Source organism: Macaca thibetana, chromosome 7, assembly GCF_024542745.1.
Source record: "Macaca thibetana thibetana isolate TM-01 chromosome 7, ASM2454274v1, whole genome shotgun sequence".
Lineage (NCBI taxonomy): Eukaryota > Metazoa > Chordata > Mammalia > Primates > Cercopithecidae > Macaca > Macaca thibetana.
This window is the reverse complement of record NC_065584.1, coordinates 62463743-62489665: the sequence shown is the minus strand read 5'-3', so window position 1 is coordinate 62489665 and position 25923 is coordinate 62463743. Positions and strand designations below refer to the sequence as shown.

The 25923-nt window shown below is 37.6% G+C and overlaps 1 protein-coding gene across 4 annotated transcripts in view; it reads left to right on the top strand.

The window, feature by feature from the left end:
* The window catches only part of TOGARAM1 (TOG array regulator of axonemal microtubules 1), a 114161-nt gene extending 90200 nt beyond the window's left edge, over positions 1-23961 (top strand). For 2 of the 4 annotated variants that reach the window (XM_050795809.1, XM_050795807.1), the window contains 6 exons: positions 47-173; positions 2243-2361; positions 15280-15469; positions 17413-17632; positions 20570-20656; positions 22826-23961. In XM_050795809.1, the coding sequence (XP_050651766.1) occupies positions 47-173; positions 2243-2361; positions 15280-15469; positions 17413-17632; positions 20570-20656; positions 22826-23091 (1009 nt within the window). In that variant the 3' untranslated portion in view covers positions 23092-23961. Of the gene's footprint in view, positions 1-46; positions 174-2242; positions 2362-15279; positions 15470-17412; positions 17633-20569; positions 20657-22825 lie in introns of those variants that run through there. The other 2 variants (XM_050795808.1, XM_050795810.1) reach the window with 2 other exon arrangements.
* Positions 23962-25923: the final 1962 nt, after the last annotated feature.

Sequence of the window (25923 nt, the reverse complement as noted above, 5' to 3'; positions counted from 1 at the left end):
TGTTAATGTCTAAAAAGTAGTATGCCTATTTTTCAAATACTCATAGGTATTATGGTCGAAAGATGCTGTTCTTCATGATGTGTCATCCTAACTTTGAAAAAATGCTTGAAAAGTATGTTCCATCTAAAGATTTGCCATATATTAAGGACTCTGTTAGAAACTTACAGCAAAAGGTATGTGGAAAAAGTTTGTTTTATAAACAACTTTATAAGCAAAGCTTGTTTGTTTATTTATTTATTTATTTATTTATTTATTTTTTTGAGACGCTCTGTCGCCCAGGCTGGAGTGCAGTGGCCGGATCTCAGCTCACTGCAAGCTCGGCCTCCCGGGTTTACGCCATTCTCCTGCCTCAGCCTCCTGAGTAGCTGGGACTACAGGCACCCGCCACCTCCCCCAGCTAGTTTTTTGTATTTTTTAGTAGAGACAGGGTTTCACCAGCAAAGCTTGTTTTTACATCCAGGTAAAGGATAGGAATAATTATTTATTTGATTATTTCTCTCTTAATCATTTGGACTATATCTGCAATAACATTTCAACAACTAGAATACTAAGTAGACATACATATTGTCAAGCCTTGGAAGTAAATGTTTATTGAACAGAAGCTTGATGTTTGGTAGAATGTAGTTTGGCTTATTGGAGTTAACAAGACATGGGTTTGAATCACAGCTCTGTTAGCAACTGTGTAACTTACGCATGCCTCTTCATTTCTCTAACTAGAATTCTCACTTTATAAAATGAGGATAATAATGTTTACCATGCTTAGTCCCTGCTTTATTTACCTTGTATGTTCCACTATTAGAGCTATTACCACACTGCAGAACATTTATAGGGAGCTCCTTGAGGGTAAGTGCCATGTCTTTGTTTTTGTTTTTGTCTTTTTGAGACAGAGTCTTGCTCTGTCACCAGGCTAGAGTGCAGTGGCATGATCTCAACTCACTGCAACCTCTACCTCTCGAGTTCAAGCGATTCTCCTGCCTCAACCTCTCAAGTAGCTGGGATTACAGGCACCCGCCATCATGCCCAGCTAATTTTTTATATTTTTTAGTAGAGATGGGGTTTTCGCCATGTTGGCCAGGCTGGTCTTGAACTCCTGACCTCAGGTTATTTGCCTGCCTCAGCCTCTGGAAGTGCTGGGATTACAGGCGTGAGCCAACGCGCCTAGCCGTGCCATGTCTTATCGTCTTGGTAAATAATGGGAATTCAGTAATGTCTGTGAAATGAGTGACTCAGAGAATACCAAGTGAAATAAAATATAAAAAGTAATCTATTTATATATTGTTTTAAAAATATGTTTAATAAAGTAAAATTTTTCTACTGTAATTTATGTCATTTTTCTCTGATGCCCTTGGGCTAAGGATTCACTTATGAAGGAATAATATTAAAAAGATATGTAGCAGTAGACATTTTAGAGCATTTTTTTCTGCCCATTGAACTTGAAGATTTCAGCTTAGTTCATATTAGAACTTATTAATATAACCATGCAAAAAAAAAAAATCTGACTAAAACAAAGCAGATTATATCTGTGAGTCTTTCCAGTGCAGGAAAGGTTTTAAATAGTTCTCATCAAAATGTTTATTCTCACACTCCTAATGTTGCATAGGTACAACAGTGTTCAGTGTTTATGGACTGTGTTCATATGTTCTACATAGATTTTAAGCTTCAAGAAGAGTAGTTACAAAATACAGCATATTATTATTTTATTTATTTTTTTGAAACAGAGTCATGCTCTGTTGCTCAGGCTGGAGTGCAGTGGTGCGATCTTAGCTCAATGCAACCTCTCCCTCCGGGTTCAAGGGATTCTCCTGCCTCAGCCTCCTGAGTAGCTGGGATTATACCACCATGCCCAACTAATTTTTGTACTTTTAGTAGAGACAGGGTTTCCCTATGTTGGCCAGGCTGGTATCTAACTCCTGACCTCAGATGATCCACCTGCCTCAGCCTTCCAAAGTGCTGGCGTGAGCCACCACACCCAGCCCAAAATATAGCATATTGATTTTTAGTTTTTAACTCGTTTTTTATAAGTCAATATATATTTTCCCATTAGTCACATATTTTGTTAATTTACTGCTAATTACAAGGTATTTTATGTATCTCATACTCTTTAAAGCATAAGCATACCAGATTATTAAAATACTTTCCATCTTAAAAAATCAGTGATGGCTACTTTGAAAATTACATTGTGTAAGTTATTTCACTACTAGTTTTAAAATTTGTATCATACTAATTTTGTATTTACTTGCAGGGTTTGGGGGACATACCATTAGATACTCCTTCAGCAAAAGGAAGACGATCTCATACTGGCAGTGTTGGAAATACAAGATCATCATCTGTTTCTAGAGATGCTTTCAATTTAGCTGAAAGGTAAGATGATGTGATAGTCCTCATCATTAGATAAATTACTCCCTAGTGATAGTAGTCTCATTTGGATGTTTTCATAAACTACCCCAGGGGTATTTGCCAAAATTTAATGGAGTTTTGAAAGTTTGGTTAGGATCCAGAAAGTGTGAGGTAATTAGATTTAATAAGGCAATTATATATTTACAGCAACTTGCTTTTATTTGCACTAGACATTAGCAATGCTTTAGTGTTATTGAACTTGTCGATGTTAGTCCTATTTTGGACAACTGATTAATTTTTTAAAAATTTGTAGCCTTTCTTTTTCCCCTAGTTGTAAAGTAATACATAATTAAGGTTAAAGGGGAAAAAAAAAACCTTAAGAAAACGAAAGCATTACAAGGATTTGGAAGGCCAGGCATGGTGGCTCACACCTGTAATCCAAGCACTTTGGGAGGCTGAGGCAGGCAGAATTGTTTGAGCTCAGGAGTTCGAGATCAGCCTGGGCAACATGGCAAAACCCTGTCTCTACCAAAACAATACAAAAATTAGCCAAGCCTGGTGGTTTTTGTTACCTGTGCTTTTGAGGTTTTAGTCATGAATTATTTACCTAGACTAGTGTCCAGAAGAGTACTGCCTAGGTTTTCTTCTTGTATTTTTATAAATGTAGGTCCCAAATTTAAGTCTTTAATCCATTTAGTTGATTTTTATATAAGGTGAGAGATATTGTTTCATTCTGCATATGGCAATCTAATTTTTCCAGCACCATTTTTGAAAAGACTGCTCTTTCCTCCATGTATGTTCTTGTCAGCTTTGTCAAAGATCAGTTGGTTGTAGATATGTGGCTTTATTTCTGGGTTCTCTATTCTGTTGCATTAATGTATGTGTCTGTTTTTAGACCAGTACCATGTTGTTTGGGTTTTACAGCCTTATAGTGTAATTTGAAGCCAGGTAATGTGATGCCTGTAGCATTGTTGGTTTTGCTTAAAATTGCTTTGACTGGCTGGGCGCCATGGCTCACACCTGTAATCCCAGCACTTTGGGAGGCTGAGGCGGGCGGATCTCAAAGTCAGGAGTTTTGAGACCAACCTGGCAACATAGTGAAACCCTGTCTCTACTAAAACTACAAAAAATTAGCCAGGCATGGTGGAGGGTGCCTATAATCCCAGCCACTCAGGAGGCTGAGGCAGGAGAATTGCTTGAATCCGGGAGGTGGAGGTTGCAGTGAGCTGAGATCGTGCCATTGCATTCCAGGCTGGGTAACAAGAGTGAGACTCCATCTCAAAAAAAAAAAAAAAAGGCCGGGCGTGGTGGCTCACGCCTGTAATCCCAGCACTTTGGGAGGCCGAGGTGGGCGGATCACAAGGTCAGGAGATCGAGACCATGGTGAAACCCCGTCTCTACTAAAAATAGAAAAAATTAGCCGGGCGCAGGGGCGGGCGCCTGTAGTCCCAGCTACTCGGGAGGCTGAGGCAGGAGAATGGCGTGAACCCGGGAGGCGGAGCTTGCAGTGAGCCGAGATTGCGCCACTGCACTCCAGCCTGGGCGACAGAGCGAGACTCCGTCTCAAAAAAAAAAAAAAAAAAAAAAAAAAAAAAAAAAAAAAAAAAGATTGCTTTGGCTACTTGGGCTATTTTTTGTTCCAAAAAAAGGTTCAGTGAGCCACGAGTTTTAGGATTGTTTTTTGTAAGTCTGTGATAAATGATATTGGTATTTTGATAGGGATTGCATTGAAACTGTAGACTGCTTTTGGCAGGATGGTCATTTTAATTATTCTGATCCATGAACCTGGGATGTTTTTCCATTTGTTTGTGTCATCTACAACTTCTTTTGTCACTGTTTTTTAGTTTTCCTTGTAGATATCTTTTACCTCCTTGGTTAAAAATATACTCCTAGGTATTTTATTTCTTTTTTAGCTATTATAAGTGGGATTGCCTTCTTGATTTGTTTCTCAGCTTATTCCTTATTGGTATATAGAAATGCTGTTGATTTTTTTAAAGTTGATTTTGTATCTTGACACTTCACTGAAGTCGTTTATCAAATCTAAGAGTCTTTTGGTGAAGTCTTTGGGGTTCTCTAGATATAAGATCATATCATCAGCAAACAGGAATAATTTAACTTTTGCAGTTCGGGTGCCTTTTATTTTTTTCTCTTGCATGATTACTTTATCTAGGACTTACAGTACTAGGTTGAATAGAAGTGGTGAAAGTGGGCATCTTTGACTTGTTCCAGTTCTTGGAATGCTGTCAACTTTCTCCTGTTTAGTATGATGTTGGCTGTGGGTTTATTGTATATGGCCTTTATTATGTTGAGGTATGTTCCTTCTGTGCCTAGTTTGTTGAGGATTTTTATCATGAAGTGATGATGAATTTTATCAAATGCTTTTTCTGCTTCCTTTGAGATAATCATATGGTTTTTGTCCTTAGCTATGTTTGTGTGATATATCATATTTTTTTAAATTCCATGTGTTGAACCGTCCTTGCATCTCTAGTATAAAACCCAGTTGATCCTGATATTTTATCTTTTTGATGTGCTGTTGTTGCTAGTATTTTGTTGAGGATTTTTACATCTATATTTATAAGGGATGTTAGTCTATAGCTTTTGTCTTTTGTTGTGTCTTTGCCTTGTTTTGGTATCAGGGTGATACTGGCCTCATAGAATAATTTAGGGCAGATTCTCCCCTCCAATTTTTGGAAAGTTTCAGGATGATTGGTATAAGTTTTTGTTTTATTATTTATTTATTTTTGTACATTTGGTAGAATTTGACTGTGAACCCATCTTGTCCTGTGGGGTTTTTTTTTTGCTTACTGATTCATTCTCACTACTCATTGGTCTGTTCAGGATTTCTGTTTCTTCCTGGTTCAATCTTGGGAGGGTGTATGTTTCCAGGAATTCCACAAACTAGGTTTTCTAGTTTGTGGAAGTGTAGTTGCTCATAATAGTCTCTGATGATCCCTTGTTTTTTCTGTCGTATCAGTTGTAATGTCTCCTTTCTGATTTTGTTTATTTGGATCTTCTTTCTTAAGCTAGCTAGCGATTTATTTTGTCTTTTTGAATAACCAGTTTTTCAATTCATTGATGCTTTGTATTTTGGGGAATAGGGGGGTTATTTCATTTAGTTCTCATCTGATCTTTGTTACTTATTTTCTTTGGCTAACCTTGGGGGTTTGGTTTGTTATGGTTTTTCTAGTTTCTTGAAATGTGATGTTAAGTTGTGATCATTTTACTTTTTTTTTTTTTTTTTTTTTTTTTTTTTTTTAATAGAGAGAGAGAGAGACAGGGTCTCACTCTGTTGCCTAGGGTGAAGTGTAGTGGCATCATCATAGCCCACTACAGCCTCAAATTCTTGGGCTCAAGCAGTCTTCCTGTCTCAGCCTCACAAAGTGCTTTCTACTTTTTTCATGTAGGCATTTAACGCTATAAACTTCCCTCTTAACACTGATTTTGCTGTATCCCACAGGTTTTGGTATGTTGTGTTTCCGTTTTCATTTACTTCAAAAAATGTTTTAAATTTTTGTCATGACTCTATGATCATTCAGGAATATGTTGTTTAATTTCCATGTATTTGTATAGTTTCTAAATTTCCTCTTGGTATTGATTTCTAGTTTTATTCCATTGTGGTCTTAAGAAGATATTTGATTTGTTTTCAGTTTTTAAAAATTTGTTGAGACTTATTATGTGACCTAACATATGGTCTGTGTTGAAGAATGTTCCATGTGCTGATGAGAAAGATGTATATTCTGCAGTTTTGGGGTTGAATGTTCTGTAAATGTTTGTTAAGTCCATTTGGTCCAAAGTCCAATTTAAGTTCAGTGTTTCTTTGTTAATTTTCTGTCTCAATAATCTGCCTAGTTCTGTGAGTGGAATGTTGAAGTCCACAATCAAAACAGGATTGTTTTGCTGTCTCTTTCTTTAGGTCTAGTAAATATTTGTTTTATGAATCTGGGTGATCCAGTGTTGGGTGCATATATATTTGGGATTCTTATAGCTTCTTGCTGAATTCATCCCTTGTCATTATATAATGACCTTCTTTGTCTTTTTTTTTTTTTTTTTTTTTTTTTTTTTACTGTTTTTGATTTGAAGGTTGTGTTATCTGATGTAAGCATAGCTACACCTGATCACTTTTGGCTTCCATTTGTGTAGAATTTTTTCTTTTTTTTCTTTTTGTTTTGAGACGATGTCTCACTCTGTTGCCCAAGCTGGAGTGCAGTGGCACGATCTCAGTTCACTGCAACCTCTGCTTCCCAGGTTCAAGCAATTCTCCTGCCTCAGCCTCCCTAGTAGCTGGGACTATAGGCACACGCCACCATGCCCAGGTAAGTTTTGTATTTTCAGTGGAGACGGGGTTTCACACTGTTGGCCAGGCTGGTCTTAAACTCCTGACCTCGTGATCCATCTGCCTCAGCCTCCCAAAGTGCTGGGATTACAGGCGTGAGCCACCATGCCCAGCGTAGAATATCTTTTTGTACCCCTTTAATTTTAGTCTATATGTGTCTTTTCAGCTGGGGTGAGTTTTTTATAAGCAGCATATAGTTGGATCATGTTTTTTATCCAGTTTGCCAATCTGTAACTTTTAAGTAGATCGTTTAATCCATTTTCATACAAGGTTAATATTGATATGTGAGATTTTGTTCCTGTCACATTGTTAAGTGTTATCTACCTGTTTTATAAATTGTTTCTTTCGTTTTCTCTGTTTTTGTGGTTTAGTGGAATTCTGTCTTGTTGCCATTTGATTCCTTTCTCTTCCTCCTTTATATGATTGCTTTATATGACCTGTGAGTTTTATACTTTCTTATGTTCTTATGATAGCAAATATCAACCTTTGTTTCCATGTTTAGGGCCCATTTGGGTATTTCTTATAGGGCTAATCTAGTGATGACAAAGTCTATTAAAATTTGCTTATTTTAAAATTATTACTATGACCTCTTTGTTCTGTTTTTAAATATATTTTATTTTATTTTACTTTATTTTTGAGACAAGGTCTCTCTCTGTTGCCCAGGCTGGAGTGCAGTGGTGTGATCACATCTCAGCACAGCTTTGACCTCCTGGGTTCAAGCAATCCTTCTGTTTCAGCCACTGGAGTGGCTGGGACCAGAGGTGCACACCAACATGCCTGGCTTATATATATATATAAACATATATATATATAAAAACACATATATATTGTTTGTTTTTGGAGATGGTGCTTCACCATGTTGCCCAGGATGGACTCAAACTCCTGGGCTTGAGGGATCCTCCCACCTTAGCTTTCCAAACTGCCGAGATTACAGGCATGAGCCACCACATCTGGCTTTAAATATATTTTAAACACTATTGGTCGGGTGCAGTGGTACGCACCTGTAATCCTAGCACTTTGGGAGGCTAAGGTGGACTGATTGCCTGAGCTCAGAAGTTCCAGACCAGCCTAGGCAACATGGAGAAACCCCGTCTCTACTAAAAATACAAAATATTAGCTGGGCATGGTGGCACACCCCTGTAATCCCAGGTACTTGGGAGGCTGAGGCAGGAGAATCGTTTGAATCCAGGAGGTGGAGGTTGCAGTGAGCTGAGATCGCTCCGTTGCACTCCAGCCTGGGCGACAGAACAAGACAGTGTCTCAAAACAAAACAAAACAGAGCAAAACAAAAACAAAAAAAAGAAAAACAAAAAAACTCTATTGAAAAATTACACGAATACATAGAATTCATAGTATACATAGGTATCTCTTATATTTTCTGTATTTGTGTATCTTTGAAATATTTCATAAACTAAAATAATGACTTTTATAAAAAATAAAGATGTATGTGAAAATATATGCTTTGGGACCTTGATATTTTAAGTACAGCCCACAAAACAGCCACATTGGCATCACCTAGGAGCTTTTTAGAAATGCAATTTTTTTTTTTTTTTTGGACACAGAGTATTGCTCTGTTGCCCAGGCTGGAGTGCAATGGCGCGATCTCAACTTATGGCAAGCTCCGCCTCCCGGTTCACGCCATTCTCCTGCCCCAGCCTCCCGAGTAGCTGGGACTACAGGCGCCTGCCACCATGCCTGGCTAATTTTTTTTTTTTTTTTGATTTTTTTGTATTTTTAGTAGAGACGGGGTTTCACTGTGTTAGCCAGGATGGTCTTGATCTCCTGACCTCGTGATCTGCCTGCCTTGGCCTCCCAAAGTGCTGGGATTACAGGCGTTAGCCACCGCGCCTGGCCTTTTTTATTTTTTTTAATTTTTTAAATTTTTTTTGAGACGGAGTCTCGCTCTGTCACCCAGGCTGGAGTGCAACAGCAAGATCTCAGCTCACTACAACCTCCGCCTCCTGGGTTCAAGTGATTCTCCTGTCTTCTAAGTAGCCGGGACTACAGGTGTGTGCCATCACACCCCGCTAATTTTTGTATTTTTAGTAGAGACAGGATTTCACCATGTTGGCCAGACTGGTCTTGAACTCCCGACCTCAGGTGATCCACCCACCTCGGCCTCCAGAAGTGCTAGGATTACAGACATGAGCCACCTTACCCAGCCAGAAATGCAAAATGTTATGCTCCTTCCAGACCTACTAAATAAGAATTGGCAGTTTTTCTACCTTGATATTATATAATCTCATAAGATCCTGGATCAGATATCTTGGTCAAAAAATGTTTTTTGGAACCCATTAAAAAATGCTTTCTTAATATCTATTCAGAGCATACTGTGTGGGAGGCCTTTTCCAAACACTTATTTCATAGATATTTCTCAAGTTGGGTTTATCTGATATTTTCTCACAATTAGATGGAAGTTATGCAAGAATACCACAGAAGTGATGTTGTACCGTTTTCACTGTATTACATCACAAGGTACATGATGTTGTTATGTCTTACTACTGATAACATTAACTTTGATTATTAGCTTATGGTGGTTTCTGCTAGGCACTGTACTGTTTTTCCCTTTGTAATTAATATATATCTTTGGAAACTTTGAGACTGTGTAAATATCCTATTTCTCATCATACATAGCCCACTAGTTTTATCCACCACTGAGAGATTTTGCCTATAGCAATTAGTACATGGTTTTTTGCCTAATAATGATCTGTTTTCTTGATTTCTTCTACATTCATTGGTTGATTTTTTTTTCTTTACAGAAAAACTGTTCCATTTCCTTCATATGTTTATTTATGCAAATATTCATTTATATTTGTGAAGACTAATGGATTTCTATTTTATTCTGTGGGGTATAATCGAATACTGCCATTATTTCCCTCTTCAAATGGTTCTAGCTTTAGGAGTTCCTTCAGGTTGGCTGCTATGCTTTTACAACATGCCCCATCCATTTACTTTCTGTCAGCACATGATTCTCCAGGATCTTCTTGTATTTTATTTCCTCCTTTCAAATCTGTATGCTTCTGATTTATTTTTCCTACCTTAATATTGTAGTGGTTAGAATATCAAATCTAATGTTAAATAGAAGTAATAACAGACATCTTTACCTTATTCCTGGTCTTTGGGACAAAATGTTCAGCATTTCTCCATTGCGTATGATATTAGCTGTAGGTTTCATAGAAAGCTCTTTATCAAATTAATGAAGTTCCCTTCTAGTTTGTGAGTTTTTAATCATGAATGGGTGTTGAATTTTTCTCAAATGCCATTCCAGCATCTATTAAGATAATTCTTTTTTTATTTTGTTACTATTGTGAATTACTATTTTTTTCTTATTATACTTCAAGTTCTAGGGTACATGTGCACAACGTGCAGCTTTGATACATATGGATACATGTGCCATGTTGGTGTGCTGCACCCATTAACTCGTCGTTTACATTAGGTATATCCCCTAATGCTGTCCCTCCCCCTTCCCCCCACCCCACAGCAGGCCCTGGTGTGTGATGTTCCCCATCCTGTGTCCAAGTGTTCTCATTGTTCAATTCCTACCTATAAGTGAGAACATGCAGTGTTTGGTTTTCTGTCCTTGCAATAGTTGGCTCAGAATGATGGTTTCCACCTTCATTCATGTCCCTACAAAGGACATGAACTCATCCTTGTTTATGGCTGCTGTTGTGAATTATGTTAAATGTTAAAAATGGTAACTTGTATTCCTTGGATTAGCCCCACTTGGTGATGATGATGTGTCATATTTTTAATATATTACTGAGTTTAATTTACTAAAATTATTTGAGTATTTTTGTGTCTATAATCATGAGGTCTTTAGTTTTCTTGTCTTAAAATGTCTTTGGATTTGGTATTGGGATGATGCTGAATAATACCCTTGTGGTTTCTTCTTCAATACAGGTGCTATTTAGAAGTGTGTTTAATTTTCAAATATTTGGAGATTTTCTAAATATCATTTTGTTAATGATTTTAAATTTAGTTCTGCTGTGTCACTGAACATGCTCCATAGGATTCTAGTTCTTTTAAACTTCTTGAGACTTGTTTTATGGCCCAGCATGTGTTCTACATTAGTGACTATTTTATATCTACTTGGAAGAATGTACATTCTGCTCTTGTTGAATGTAATATTCTACACAATGTCAGTTAGGTTAAGTCGGTTGTTATTCAAGTGTTCTATAATCCTACTGATTTTTTTCTACTTGTTCTATCAATTGCTGAGATAGGAGTATTGACATCCCCAACGTATTGGTGGATTTATTTATACTTTCTGTTGTATCACTTTTTGCTTGATGTATTTTGATCCACTGTGATTACGTTTAAATACATTGAGGATAGTTGTGACTTTCTGATAAATTGGTCCTTTTGTCATTATGAAGTACCTTTATCTCTGGTAATATTCTTTATCTTGAAGTCTATGTTAGTAGACCATATTAGTTTTCTTTTGATAGAAGATTTGCATGGTATGTTTTTCTTTAAATTACAGTGTTACGGAGATGTAATTCGCCTACTATATAATTCTTCTATCTAAGGCATGCAATTCAATGTTTTTTAGTACAGATGGCACCCAACTTAGGATGGTTCAACTTATGATTTTTCAACTTTACAATGGTGCAAAAGCAGTATGCATGTAGTACAGTAGAAACTACTTTGAGTATTCATACAATGTTTTTCACTTTCAGTATAATATTCAATAAATTATTCATTATAAAATAGGCTTTGTGTTAGATTATTTGCCCCAGTATAGGATAATGTAAGTGTTCTGAACACGTTTAAGGTAGGCTAGACTAAGCTATGATGTTCAGTAGGTTAGATGTATTGAATGCATTTTTGACTTAAGATATTTTCAACATAAAATGAGTTTATCAGGATGTAACTCCATTGCAAATCAAAGAGCATCTGTATATTCAATGAGTTGTGTAGCTGTCATCATAATTTGAGAATATTTTTGTCACCTTAAAAGAAATCTCATACTTATTAGCAGTCATTCCCCAATTCTCAACAATCTTGCCTTCCCTAGCCCTAGGCAGTCTCTCTTCTGTTTCTATGGATTTGCTTATTCTGGACATTCCATATAAAGGGAATCATATGATATGTGGTCTTTTGTGACTGGCTTCTTATACTTAGATTTATGTTAAGGCTTATCCATTTTTTTTGTAATCAAAATGTCAAGGGCTCTTCCATGTTATAGCATTTATCAATACTTCATTCCTTTTTATGGGCGAATACTATTCCATTCATCCATATATGGATATAGCACACATTGTTTATCCATTATCAGTTTGGTTTTGTTGTGGACATATGTTTTCAGCCCTCTTGGATGTGCAGGAGTGGAATTGCTGGATCATATGATAACTCTATGTTTAATCGTTTGAAGAACCAGCAGAAAGTTTTTCCAAAGTGCCACCATTTTACATCTCACCAGTAGTGTAAAAGGGTTCCAGTTTTTTTACATCCTTACCAATACTTGTGATTATTTCAGTGGCTATAAACTAGTATCTCATTTGACAAACATAATATATATATATATATATATATATATTTTTTTTTTTTTTTTTTTTTTTTTTTTGAGACAGAGTCTTGCACTGTCATCCAGGCTGGAGTACGGTGGCACGATCTCCCTGCAACCTCTGCCTCCCAGGTTCAAGCAATTCTGCCTCAGCCTCCCGAGTAGCTGGGACTACAGGCGTGTGCCATCACGCCTAGCTGATTTTTGTATTTTTAGTAGAGACAGGGTTTCACGATGTTGACCAGGATGGTCTCCATCTCTTGACCTTATGATCCGCCCGCCTCAGCTTCCCAAAGTGCTGGGATTACAGGTGTGAGCCACTGGCACCCGGCCCGACAGAGATTCTTTTTGACCAAACTATAGACATGCTTCTCTGAGTCCTGTTTTCAATTTGGCCTTGACCTTGGACCCTGTCCTTGGGCCTGCCTAACCCGTCTTAACAAGGTATCCTGCTAGCTCATCTCTCCTTCCTTTGATATGTTATCACCCTTGATATCTGATAAAGTTCCTCACCCCCTGACCTTCGATGTATGAGTCTTTGGCCTTCCTTTAGCATGCATCTTACTAGGCCAGTTTTGCAAGAAACTTCGTGCTCTTTAATGTCTCCTCTTAGTAATTTTCTATCCACTGACCCCCACCCCCAACTCTGGTTGTGGGCTATAAATCCCTCTGTCTTTACTGTAGTCAGAGTTGAGAACAGTTGTTCTCCCTTATTGTAGTAGTCATGATCCTTCTTGAATAAAGTCTTTCTTACCATTTTAACAAGTGTGAAAATAATTTTTTCCTTAATGCATTGTGGATTTTGCTTGTATTTTCTGGTCTGTCTTCTTAATTAAAAAAATATTTTATTAATTTTTAATAAAAAGAGATGGGGTCTTCCTGTGTTGCCCAGGCTGGTGTCAACTCCTGGGCTCAAGTAATCCTCCAGCCTCGGTCTTCCAAAGTGCTGGGATTATAGGTGTAGCCACCATGCTCAGCTTATGTTTTTTTAAAGAGCGTTTTTCTAGACAGTATGCGACTCAGTCTTGTCTTTTTTGAGGAAGGGTCTTGCTCTGTCATCCAGGCTGGAGTGCAATGACGTGATCATGGCTCACTGCAGCCTCGACCTCCCAGGGCTCAAGTGTCCTCCCACCTTAGCCTCCCGAGTACCTAGGACTACAAGCCCATGGCACCCCTACCCTGCCACCCAGCTAATTTTTTGTACAGATGAGGTCTCAATTTGTTGTCCAGGTTGGAGTCTTGTCTTATTACCAATATAACAATTTCTGCTTTTTAATCAGGGTATTTGACCATTTAGGTTTAAAGCGGTTATTCACATGGTTGGGTTTAAGCCTCTCATTTTGATAGTGTTTTTCCATTTGTCTTATATTTTCTGTTTCTTTTTCTTCTTTTTGTGCTTGGTATAAGATTGATTGAGAGGTAGGGATGTGAGTGTGTGTGTGTGCATTTTCATATTTCATTTATCTTCTTCATTAGCTGTATCTTTTTGTTCCTTTTATAAGTGGTTGATCTAGACTTTATAATATTATAATGTACATCTTTACTGTCTCACAGTATACTTTCAAATAGTATTAGACCATGTTAAGTCTAATGTAAGAACATTACAATATACTTACATTAAGCTTACTTGCAGTGAGCCAAGATAATGCCACTGCATTCCAGCCTGGGTGACAAAGTGAGACTCTGTCTCAAAAATAAATTAAAAATTAAAAAAGTAAAATAGATAGATAGAAAGATAGAGTGAGACTCTGTATCTAAAATAGATAGACAGATTGACCAACTGACCTACCTGTCACTTTGCATCACCCTTTAGTTTCAAAAGGATGATCATCTAAATGGGAGTGTCCAATCTTTTGCATCCCTTGCCACATTGGAAGAAGAATTGTCTTGGCCACACATAAAATACACCAGCACTAATGATAGCTGGTGAGCTAAAACACACACACACACACACACACACACTCACATATACACAAAAATCTCATAATGTTTTAAGAAAATTTATGAATTTGTGTTAGGCTGCATTCAAAGCTGTCCGGGCCACATCCGACCTGCAGACCATGGGATGGACAAGCTGGATCTACCACATTGAGTTACCCCTTTATAGCCACAAAAAATATGCTACGAATACTATCATTGCCATAATAATTCCTGCTGGTCTCTAGTTTCTCATTGTCCCATGCATGTTCACACGAATACTTTGCAGGAAAGAGTTAACATAACAGGGCCTGAGACTGCTATTCTTAGTAAGGTCTGCTTAGAGAGATTGTCCATTGGTTGACATCTGGGAACTTAGGTTTTGGAAAGATTTCAACTATTCCTCATAAGAGTGGTTCACTTAATCTTCTACGGAGAATGGGTTTGAGAAGAGGTTCAAGGTAATTTATCTAGATCTCAATGGGCAAGGAACCTGTTCAGAAAAAAGTTAACATTGCAGTCCTGAGACTTTTATCCCTAAAAAAGGCTGCTTGCAAGGTTAGCTCTTTGCTGACATGGGAAACCAGGATTTCAAGAGGATTCCCAACATGCCCTAACTGATAAGATAGTTTACTGTGCCTAAATTGTTTCGGCAAACAATATGGTTTATGCTGGAGGCCTGGTTTCCTTCTGGGGTCTGGAATTTTGGTATGTCCTAGGCAGACAGTCCCTACGTTACCAGCTCCCAGTGAAAACTCTGGACATGAGGCCTCTAATAAGCTTACTTGGTAGACAGCATTTCACATATGTTGTCATAACTCATTGCTGAAGGAATTGTGTCCTGTGTGACCCTACTGGGAAAGGACTCTTTAAAAGCTTAAATCTGGTTTCGTCTGGTCTTTGACTTATGCACCTTTTCCCTCTGCTTATTTTGTTTGGCATCCTTCTGCTGTAATAAATTTTAGCCATGAGTAAAACTAGAGGCTAACTCTTGTGAGTCTTCCTAGCAAATATCCAAATCCAGGGGAGATCCTGGGGACTCCCAACACAGATAGTTTGGCTATGGGTTAGGTCATTTTATGCATTTTGGAAAATGAATTCATAGTGAGATTTTAAAATTATGTTTGTATAATAGTTTTTATAGGAAAGTACAAATGAAATCACATTCACCTTTCTTTCACTTTAGAGAGGTAACTGAAGTTCGTGAAGTCACCAGAAAATCAGTCCCTCGTAATTCCTTAGAAAGTGCTGAGTACCTTAAAGTCATAACTGGTTTATTAAATGCAAAAGACTTTCGTGATCGTATTAATGGGATTAAGCAGCTTTTATCAGATACTGAAAATAATCAAGACCTTGTTGTTGGAAACATTGTGAAGGTAAGGACTTGTCAAAATTAATTTTAAGGCGGGTATGGTGGCTCATGCCTGTAATCCCAGCACTTTGGGAAGCCAAGGTAGAAGGATCTCTTGAGTCTAGGAGTTCAAAGTTCAAGTCCAGCCTGGGCAACATAGTAAGACCCTGTCTCTACAAAAAAGAAAAAAAAATTTATTTTCATTTGAAATCTATGTCAAATGAAGTTTATCAGTTTAAAAAATTGCTCTAAATCTTAGTGTTTTATATACCCTCTCACTGTATATATACAGATTACACAAATTTAAATGGAATTTAATTAATAAATTATATATTTACATATTATATGTATATTATTCTAAAGTGTTAAAATAAGCTTAGTGAAAAGAATAGATTGCCTGGGTTTTGCTAGGTTAAAAGCATACTAGAACAAGTCAAAATCCTTGAAACAAAGTAAGAAGATAGCTATTTATTAGTCTGAATCCTGCCACAAGATGATAAGCGCCTTGAAACTTCTATATTCTCAGAGCACTCAGAACCTGGCATTTAGTAAATATATGTTAAATTAATCAGTACATTTTTTTTAAAGGCAAAGACAGATAAGGGACTTGATATTGCTTTAGAACAGATATTAAAACTTTCCATTATATGGGTTAGAAATCTCTGTATAGGCTGGGCGCGGTGGCTCAAGCCTGTAATCCCAGCACTTTGGGAGCCGAGACGGGCGGATCACGAGGTCAGGATATCGAGGCCATCCTGGCTAACACGGTGAAACCCCGTCTCTACTAAAAAAATACAAAAAACTAGCCGGGCGAAGTGGCGGGCGCCTGTAGTCCCAGCTACTCGGGAGGCTGAGGCAGGAGAATGGCGTAAACCCGGGAGGCGGAGCTTGCAGTGAGCTGAGATCCGGCCACTGCACTCCAGCCTCGGTGACAGAGCGAGACTCCGTCTCAAAGAAAAAAAAAAAAAAAGAAATCTCTGTATAGTGACTTATGTACTTATCTTTAGGAAGACAATAAATAAAGGGAAATATTAATTAATATTCATCGTATCAGAGCATAGATTATTTTTGCTTCATCAGAATTTAGTTCAGTTAATTCTAGTAGTAATTTATTAATTAAATTTCATTTTAAGTTTGTGTAATGTGCATTATACTTGGCAAACATACCATAACTACTCTTCACTTCTCATGGTATTGTCTCAGCTTTCAGAAGAAAAGAACCATATTACCATGGCATGGGAGCCAGAAACTTGTATTTTCTGATATCTGTTGAGTAAAAATAAATCTCTTGGGAAGATTATTCTTAACATGAAAAATAATAAATAAGTATTGGAAATTATTAGTGAATAGTCTCAGCTCATAGAGTAGCTCTTTACTTACCTGACATGATTAAAGGATTGTTTAGCATTCACTTTATTATATCTTGAGTTTATTAAAGTTAAGGATTCTGAAGAGCAAGGAATTATTGTTAAAGTTACCAGGTTAAGAGATAATAATACAAATTTAACTCTGAAATTGCATCTAAAATTTTCATAATAAACCTAAACTGAAACTAGGTTAGATCTCCACAGTAAAACTTACATGTCTACTTCTAGTGTGAAAAAAGATAAAAACTTTTCTTAAGTTCTTAGAGTTAGCTAAGCTAACCTGCACCTTCCAGAAAACAAGATGTTTATCATATTTACAATTAGTCATCTGCCTACTGAGCCATATTTTTCAGCTTTTATTAGGATGTCTTTTGGGGCAATTTTTGAGGCCTTCTCCTTTCGTTACAAGAAGATTTGACACTTAGATTTAGTACCCCAATTTTTATAAAGTTACTGTTATCTAAGTTCAAGCAAAATAGGATGTTGTGTATATATTTAAACTGAGTAAAGTAGGAGAAATATTATGACATGCCAAGAGAATTATAAATACAATAGCTATAAACATTATTTTACTTTAAATGATTTACCAATTTATTTTCAGATTTTTGATGCTTTTAAATCTCGACTTCATGATTCTAATAGTAAAGTAAATCTGGTGGCTCTGGAAACAATGCACAAAATGATTCCTCTACTTAGAGACCACTTATCTCCTATAATCAACATGCTAATTCCAGCAATAGTGGATAACAATCTGAATTCCAAGAATCCAGGCATCTACGCTGCTGCTACGAATGTTGTTCAGGCACTGAGTCAGCATGTAGGTAAGAAATCTTACTTCAGCACTCAAATTGACTTTCTTTTCATGTTTTCTGATTCCATCCATACTTTTTTTGTAATGCTGAAATCCTAGTTATTCAGGTTTTTAAACTTAATATTATCATAAAACTTTCTATTTTCTCAATGGTTTTAAAATTATTTTTAGTGATTAAATTCTGTTCCATTAAATTGACTTTCCCTTATCTTTGATTTTATTTCTTTTTCTGCCTCAACCTCGGTCTGCTAACAAAACTAACTCAATAATTTGGCATGAGATGATCCAGAAATAAAATAAAGAAAAAATATAAAAATAAGAAAATAATAATAAATAAACTAACTCAAAATGGATCACAGATTTAAATGTACAACTTAAATGTAAAACTTTTACAAGATAACATGAGAAAATCTTAGGACTTGGTGAAAAGTTGTACATATAGCACTAAGAGCATGATCCTATAATCTCAGTCTTTTGGGAGGCCAAGGTGGGCATATCACCTGAGGTTGGGAGTTCAAGACCAGCCTGGCCAACATGGTGAAACCGTTTCTACTAAAAATACAAAAATTAGCTGGGTGTGGTGACGCATGCCTGTAATCCCAGCTACTCTGGAAGCTGAGGCAGGAGAATTGCTTGAACCACCTCCAGGAGGTGGAGGTTGCAGTGAGCCAAGGTTGTACCACTGCACTGCAGCCTGGGCAACAGAGTGTGACTCCGTATCAAAAAATTAAATTTTTTTTTTAAAGAATAGATAAAGAGGCCGGGCGTGGTGGCTCAAGCCTGTAATCCCAGCACTTTGGGAGGCTGAGACGGGTGGATCACGAGGTCAGGAGATTGAGACCATCCTGGCTAACACAGTGAAACCCCGTCTCTACTAAAAATATGAAAAATTAGCCGGGCATGGTGGCGGGTGCCTGTAGTCCCAGCTACTAGGGAGGCTGAGGCAGGAGAATGGCATGAACCCGGGAGGCGGAGCTTGCAGTGAGCTGAGATCACGCCACTGCACTCCGGCATGGGCAACAGAGCGAGACTCTATCTCAAAAAAAAAAGAAAAGAAAGATTATTTGTCATGTCCAAGTGGAATTTATCCCAGGGATGCAAAGATGGTTCAACATATGCAAATTAATGGTTCTTAAGTATTTTTCATCAGGTTTAGTGTTAATACCGTAAACCTTGAGTGACACCATCAGACCTATATGAAGTGCCACTAGTGATGCTGAAAGTGCTCCCAATAAGCAGGGGAAAGTCATGACATGATAAATTTGAATTGCTTGATATCTGAGTAGCTTGAGGTCTGCAGCTGTGGTTGCCCACCACTTCAGATAGATGACTAATCTTGTAAACAGATGACATAAATTTGCATTATTGACAAATACAATACTGTAAATGTATTTTTCTTCTCTTTCCTAATATTTTCTTTTCTCTAGCTTACTTTATTGTAAGATTCCAGTATATAATACATATAACATCCAAAATATGTGTTAATTGACAGTTTATGTTATTGGTAAGGTTTCTGATCAACAGTAAGTTATTAGTATTTCAGTTTGGGGAGCGTGAAAAGTTAAACACGAATTTTCAACTGTACAGGGGTTGGCTCCCCTAACCCCTGTGTTGTCCAAGGGTCAATTGTAGTTATTTAAGATGAAACCTTTAGGTGGAAGGTACACAGGACCTCTATATAATCTTAGTAAATTTCTGTGTTTCTATTATTATTTCACAATTAAAACTTTATTTATTTATTTATTTTATTTTTTTTTTTTTTTTTGAGACGGAGTCTCACTCTGTCACCCAGGCTGGAGTGCAGCGGCCGGATCTCGGCTCACTGCAAGCTCCGCCTCCCGGGTTTACACCGTTCTCCTGCCTCAGCCTCCCGAGTAGCTGGGACTACACGCACCCGCCACCTCGCCCGGCTAGTTTTTTTGTATTTTTTAGTAGAGACGGGGTTTCACCGTGTTAGCCAGGATGGTCTCGATCTCCTGACCTCGTGATGCACCCGTCTCGGCCTCCCAAAGTGCTGGGATTACAGGCTTGAGCCACCGTGCCTGGCCTCACAATTAAAACTTTAAAAAAAAATTCAGTAAATGTAAAAACTGCTTCCCTTTTTCTTTTTCTTTCTTTCTTTTTCTTTTTCTTTTTTTTTTTTTGTTGTTGTTGTTGTTGAGACAGAGTCTCACTCTGTCACCAGGCTGGAGTGCAATGGCATGATGTCACCTCACTGCAACCTCTGATTCCCTGGTTCAAGTGATTCTCCTGCCTCAGCTTCCCAAGTAGCTGGGATTACAGGCACACGCCACCACACCCAGCTAATTTTTGTATTTTTAATAGAGACAGAGTTTCACCGTGTTGGCCAGGGTGGTCTCAAACTCCTGACCTCATGATCTTCCCACCTTGGCCTCCCAAAGTGCTGGATTACAGGCGTGAGCCACCACACCCAGGTGCTTTTTCTGTTTTTTGATAAAACTATGCTATTATTTGAAATAAGATGCCTAGGAGATTCAGGCAGTTTTTTGTTTTTGTCTTTTTTTTTTTTTTTTAATACCACATGATAGCTCCTTTAAAACTGTGTGAGGTATTTTTAGTTCTCATTTGCTTTAAGAATATTACTCTGTTAAGATTTTGTTTGGTTTGTTGGTTTTGAGAGACAGAGCGTCACTGTCACCCAGGTTGGGGTGCAGTGGTGCAATCATAGCTCAAGGCAGCCTTGGACTCCTGGGCTCAAGTGATCCTCTTACGTCAGCCTCCCAAGTAGCTGGAATTACAGGTGCCAGTGACCATGCCTGGCCTGTTAAAGTTTTATAGAAAATTTTAAATAGTGATTATGTAGATTTTTAAAGTGTTACACATTTGCATCCTAGAAATGATTATTTTTCTTTTCAATGCTATGTAATGGAAAGTAACTAGGAGCTCATTACTCTTTAAACATATGTCTTTGTGTTCTTTTTTTTAGACAATTACTTACTTCTACAGCCATTTTGCACAAAAGCTCAGTTTTTAAATGGAAAAGCAAAACAGGATATGACGGAAAAGCTTGCTGGTAAATACTTTGTAACAATTTCTAAAGAAATATTTTATTAACTAAGGATAAACTGATAAACGATTTCAATTTAATTTTAGGATAGCTACCAACTTAATATAACTACCCACAAAGTAGAAATAAATTGTGTAATGATCCACAAGAGAACCTTTTAAGACTTACCCGAAACATTTTTGTCAAAAGAATTTTATCCTTTTTTTCCAGTAAATGTTCAGTCTTCCTATTAGTGTAGCCAAATGCAGGTTCAGCCAGTCACCACTTGGAAAATTGAATAACAAGGATGAGGTACAGTGGAAGGAAAGTGACTTTATTTTCCAAAGTTAGCAGTTGGCAGGTGGTTCAGGCTCCTGCCTTAACAAAACTGCTTCAGAATTCTCAGGCAAAATGCTAGGGTTTAAGAAGGAGAAGGTTTGCATGGAGGGCATGCAGTGGGCCAGGCAGTACAGTTCTACATGATTTGTTCTTATGACTTATCTTGAGTTATTGCTCCATATGGTGAATGGGCCAGTGCTGTCTCAGGCTGGACTGGGTTGTAAATTGGCACCACAGCCTTGAAGTAATCTCCTGGTTAGGGAGAATTCTATAGGTACCTGAATTGTCTCAAGATGGAGTCTCTGGAACTTTTTTTTTTTTTTTTTTTTTAATTTTTGAGATGGAGTCTCGCTTTGTTGCCTAGGCTGGAGTGCAGTGGCGCAATACTGGCTAACTGCAACCTCTGCCTCCTGGGTTCAAGTGATTCTCCTGCCTCAGCCTCCTGAGTAGCTGGGGCTACAGGTGCCTGCCACCACGCCTGGCTAGTTTTTTTTTTTTAATTATTATTTTTAGTAGAGATGGGGCTTCACCATGTTGGCCAGGATGGGCTTGAACTTCTGACCTCAAGTGATCCACCCACCTCGCCCTCCCAAAGTGCTAGAATTTCAGGCATGAGCCACTGCATCCAGCCCAGTCTCTGGAACTTCTAAGCAAACATACTTAGATAGGCTAGCAATACAAAGGAGTATCTAGTAGAAAGAAGGAAAGCAAAATTTATTATTTCATTACTAAAACGTTAATACAAAGGGCCACAAAAGGAGGAGGAAAAAAACCCTTAAAAATAGGGTACTTGGTTACATTAGTAGAAATAATATGGCCGGGCGCAGTGGCTCACGTCTGTAATCCCAGCACTTTGGGAGGCTGAGGCGGGTGGATCACAAGGTCAGGAGATCGAGACCATCCTGGCTAAAACGGTGAAACCCCGTCTCTACTAAAAATACAAAAAAGTAGCCGGGCGCGGAGGCGGGCGCCTGTGGTCCCAGCTACTTGGGAGGCTGAGGCAGGAGAATGGCGTCGGCCCGGGAGGCGGAGCTTGCAGTGAGCCGAGATTGCGCCACTGCACTCCAGCCTGGGCGACATATCGAGACTCCATCTCAAAAAAAAAAAAAAAAAAAAAAAAAAAAAAAAAAAAAAAAGAAATAATATGGGAAAAATAAAAATACATTAAAATCAAATTTGGTTCTTATAGAAAACTGCTATTTCAAAATCATGTTTGATAAAAGGTCCATGGGTTAAAACTGTGTACATTTCTGTTTCACTATATTTGGAAAACATCAAGATGAATTTGGGTTCATTTTCTCTCCTTACCACTTTTGCATGAACTAATTGTTCTATATGGGATTCTAATACCATACTTGAAGATCCCAATCTTTGAGAGAAAGGTTTCTTACATTGCTTCTTTTAAGAAGCCTAACTTTTGGCTGGGCGCGGTAGCTCACGCCTGTAATCCCAGCACTTTCGAGGCCGAGGCGGGTGGATTATGAGGTCAGGAGATCGAGACCATCCTGGTTAACCCGGTGAAACCCCGTCTCTACTAAATATACAAAAAAAATTAGCCGGGCGTGGTGGCGGGCTCCTGTTGTCCCAGCTACTTGGGAGGCTGAGGCAGGAGAATGGCGTGAACCTGGGAGGCGGAGCTTGCAGTGAGCCAAGATTGCGCCACTGCACTCCAGCCTGGGCGACAGAGTGAGACTCCATCTCAAAAAAAAAAAAAAAAAAAAGAAAAGAAGCCTAACTTTTTAGGACAAATGACATAAGGAAGAAGCTTAGTATATTTTAGTTGCTTTTTATTTAGCAGAGCTTGGGCTTATTTATTAAGAAAAAACCCTCACTGTTTTTTATATTTTTATGTTTCAGATATTGTTATGGAACTTTATCAAAGGAAGCCGCATGCCACAGAACAGAAAGTGTTGGTTGTTTTATGGCATCTCTTAGGAAATATGACAAATAGTGGCTCTCTGCCTGGAGCTGGAGGAAATATACGAACAGCCACAGCTAAATTATCAAAAGCACTCTTTGCACAGATGGGTCAGAATCTGTTAAATCAGGCTGCATCTCAACCACCACATATCAAAAAGAGTTTGGAGGAATTACTCGATATGACGATTTTAAATGAATTATGAATCTTTGATAAAATATTGTATGATGAACAAAAGTGTTTACATGATGACAAGTGGAACTTTCTAAAAGTTATGTTATCAGTGCCTGCACTTCACATCCAGCAAATTAGGTCAATGGCTATTTTTATTTGCAGCCTATGAGTACACATCTGTCCTATATCAACCTTACCACTTATATCCATCACATAAAAACCTAAAATATATCATTCATGAATAATTCACGAAATCTGAGTCACATGGGATGAATTCAATTTTAATATTTTTGAAAAAAGTCCTGCTCATTTGCACTATTCTATAGAAGCTACAATTTGTTGCCCTGTATGTACAATTAGAATTGTAATTAAAAATATACTTTTTATTATGTAATCATGTTCTGGTCTCATTTCTCAGCCTTATTTTATAAAGTGGAAGTCATTGAACTATGTTATCAGAAACTAAGTTTGTATATTATTTGTGAAAAACATGTATTTCTGAATCAGTCCACTAATATGATTGTGCAGTATTAGCTTGCTTTTGCTGCTGTGTTAATGTCATATATTAGCTTACCTTTTGGGTTTAATTATCTTACATAATTGTGAAATTTAACAAGTTATAATAAAGCATGACAACCAAAGTTTTAGAAAACATTAAACATTTTAAATGCACGTTTAAAAAAACGTGTCGAATGTAACCCCCCTATTTTTGTGTGCAAACACTAAATTTTATTTCTTTATGTTTTGACCTTCATAAAGGTGTTGTTTTGCTGCCCAGTTGTGTAATTCTCAAAAATAGTGCCAGGTCTTCTATAGCTTTTTTCAGAATTCATGGGCTTACAAGTACTGTATGCATCTTTAAAAAGAAAAGGAATGTTATCAAATAAAAGGATTTATTTCTGTAGATGTGTGAGAAGTGTCCTATTTTTCCAACTTCCATACATGTTAAAATGAAAAAAATATATATATATAGTAGTATTGACCTATCACTTTCACTTGATCTACTTATGATATTGACCTATCACTATTGACCTACAAATAGACTTGGGTTACATTCTAACTTTGTAGGAAATTAGCTGTGTGACCTTGGACAAAGTCACTTGCCAGGTCTGGGCCTCAGTTTCCTCATGTCTAAAATGTAAGAACTAGACTAGGTGATTTTAAAGGTCCTATCCTGTTCTAAAATTCTATGATTCTGTTCATTCTTTTTTACTTCTGAGTCACTGACCAGTTTTCTAATGTATCTGGCTGTTTTTAAAATTATGATTTAAAAAAATGTATCCTTAGCTTTTGAGAAAAAAAAAAAGGTGAGAGGGTTGCTTCTATTTTAAGCTACACTAGAAGAAAAGTAGATAATTGGCTACTTTTTCTATTTATATAAACTTTTATATAATTATATACTTTTAAAATACCTTATATTTTCTTCTAAGTGTATTTTATTGTAGTCCTCTAGTTTGGTGTATTTTATGTATAGGGCCATAGAGTAAATATTTTTGGATTTGTAAGTCCTTATTTTATTTATTTATGTATTTATTTTGAGGCGGAGTCTTGCTCTTGTCACCCAGGCTGGAGTGCAATGGCGTGATCTCGGCTCACGTCAACCTCCACCTCCCAGGTTCAGGAAATTCTCCTGCCTCATCCTCCTGAGTAGCTGGGATTACAGACGCCCGTCACCACGCCCAGCTAATTTTTGTACTTTTAGTAGAGACGGGGTTTCGCCATGTTATCCAGGCTGGTCTCCAATTCCTGACCTCAGGTGATCTGCCCACCTCAGCCTCTGAAAGTGCTGGGATTACAGGCGTGAGCCACCGTGCCTGGTCTTTTTTTTTGAAACGGAGTCTCGCTCTGAGTGCAGTGGCGCGATCTCGCCTCACTGCAAGCTCCGCCTCCCGGGTTCACGCCATTCTCCTGCCTCAGCCTCCCAAGTGGCTGGGACGATAGGCGTCCGCCACCACGCTCAGGTAATTTTTTGTATTTTCAGTGGAGACGGGGTATCACCATGTTAGCCAGAATGGTCTCGATCTCCTGATCTCGTGATCCGCCCGCCTCTGCCTCCCAAAGTGGTGGGATTACAAGCGTGAACCACCGAGCCTGGCCACCCGGCCTATTTTTTACACTTAAAAAGTGTAAAAATAAATATTCTTAGCTCAGGCCATAGAAAAATAGGCCTCTCTTAGATTCGTTTGATCTCAGTTGTAAACTCTGAAATCATCATTACATTTTGCTTCAACCCTACTTGATATGCATCATTGATACAATAGTTACAGATTTTAAGTTTTATTAATTATGACTCCTGCCTTTGTATCATTGCACTTGTGCTAGCTAAATTTGCATCAATAGATTGTTAGAGATATTGAAGGTAGATTTTAGATTTTAAAGGAAAAAGAAGACCATTACTTCATGTATAAGCCTAATTATTCCTTAGTTTGAATTTTGCATTGAAAATACAATATTCTGATCAGTCTAGGGAGAAAAATAGTACAGTAACTATAATCATTACTAATAATGTGGCAGCTTTATTTTACATAATATGTGAGCTACCTTTTATTACAAAGAAAATAGCCATTAATGTAACAAGAGTCTCAAGCCTAAAGAGTTTCTGTATTTTAGTAACTTCTTGATAGTGAGCACTCAGAATTCTAGCACTCTTATCAAGAACCGTTTAGTCAACAAAGAATGAGAGACTGATCACTGATTGAAATAACTAAAGAAAAGCTGAAGGCCTGAATAAACAAATGCATTTAATTGGAATAAAGGAATGTTTACTAGCAATGATAATTATAAAAGTCTAACGTCACCCAGCAATGCAACAAAAAAATAAAATGTTAAATGATGTATTTACCCAATGGAATACATTAAAAAT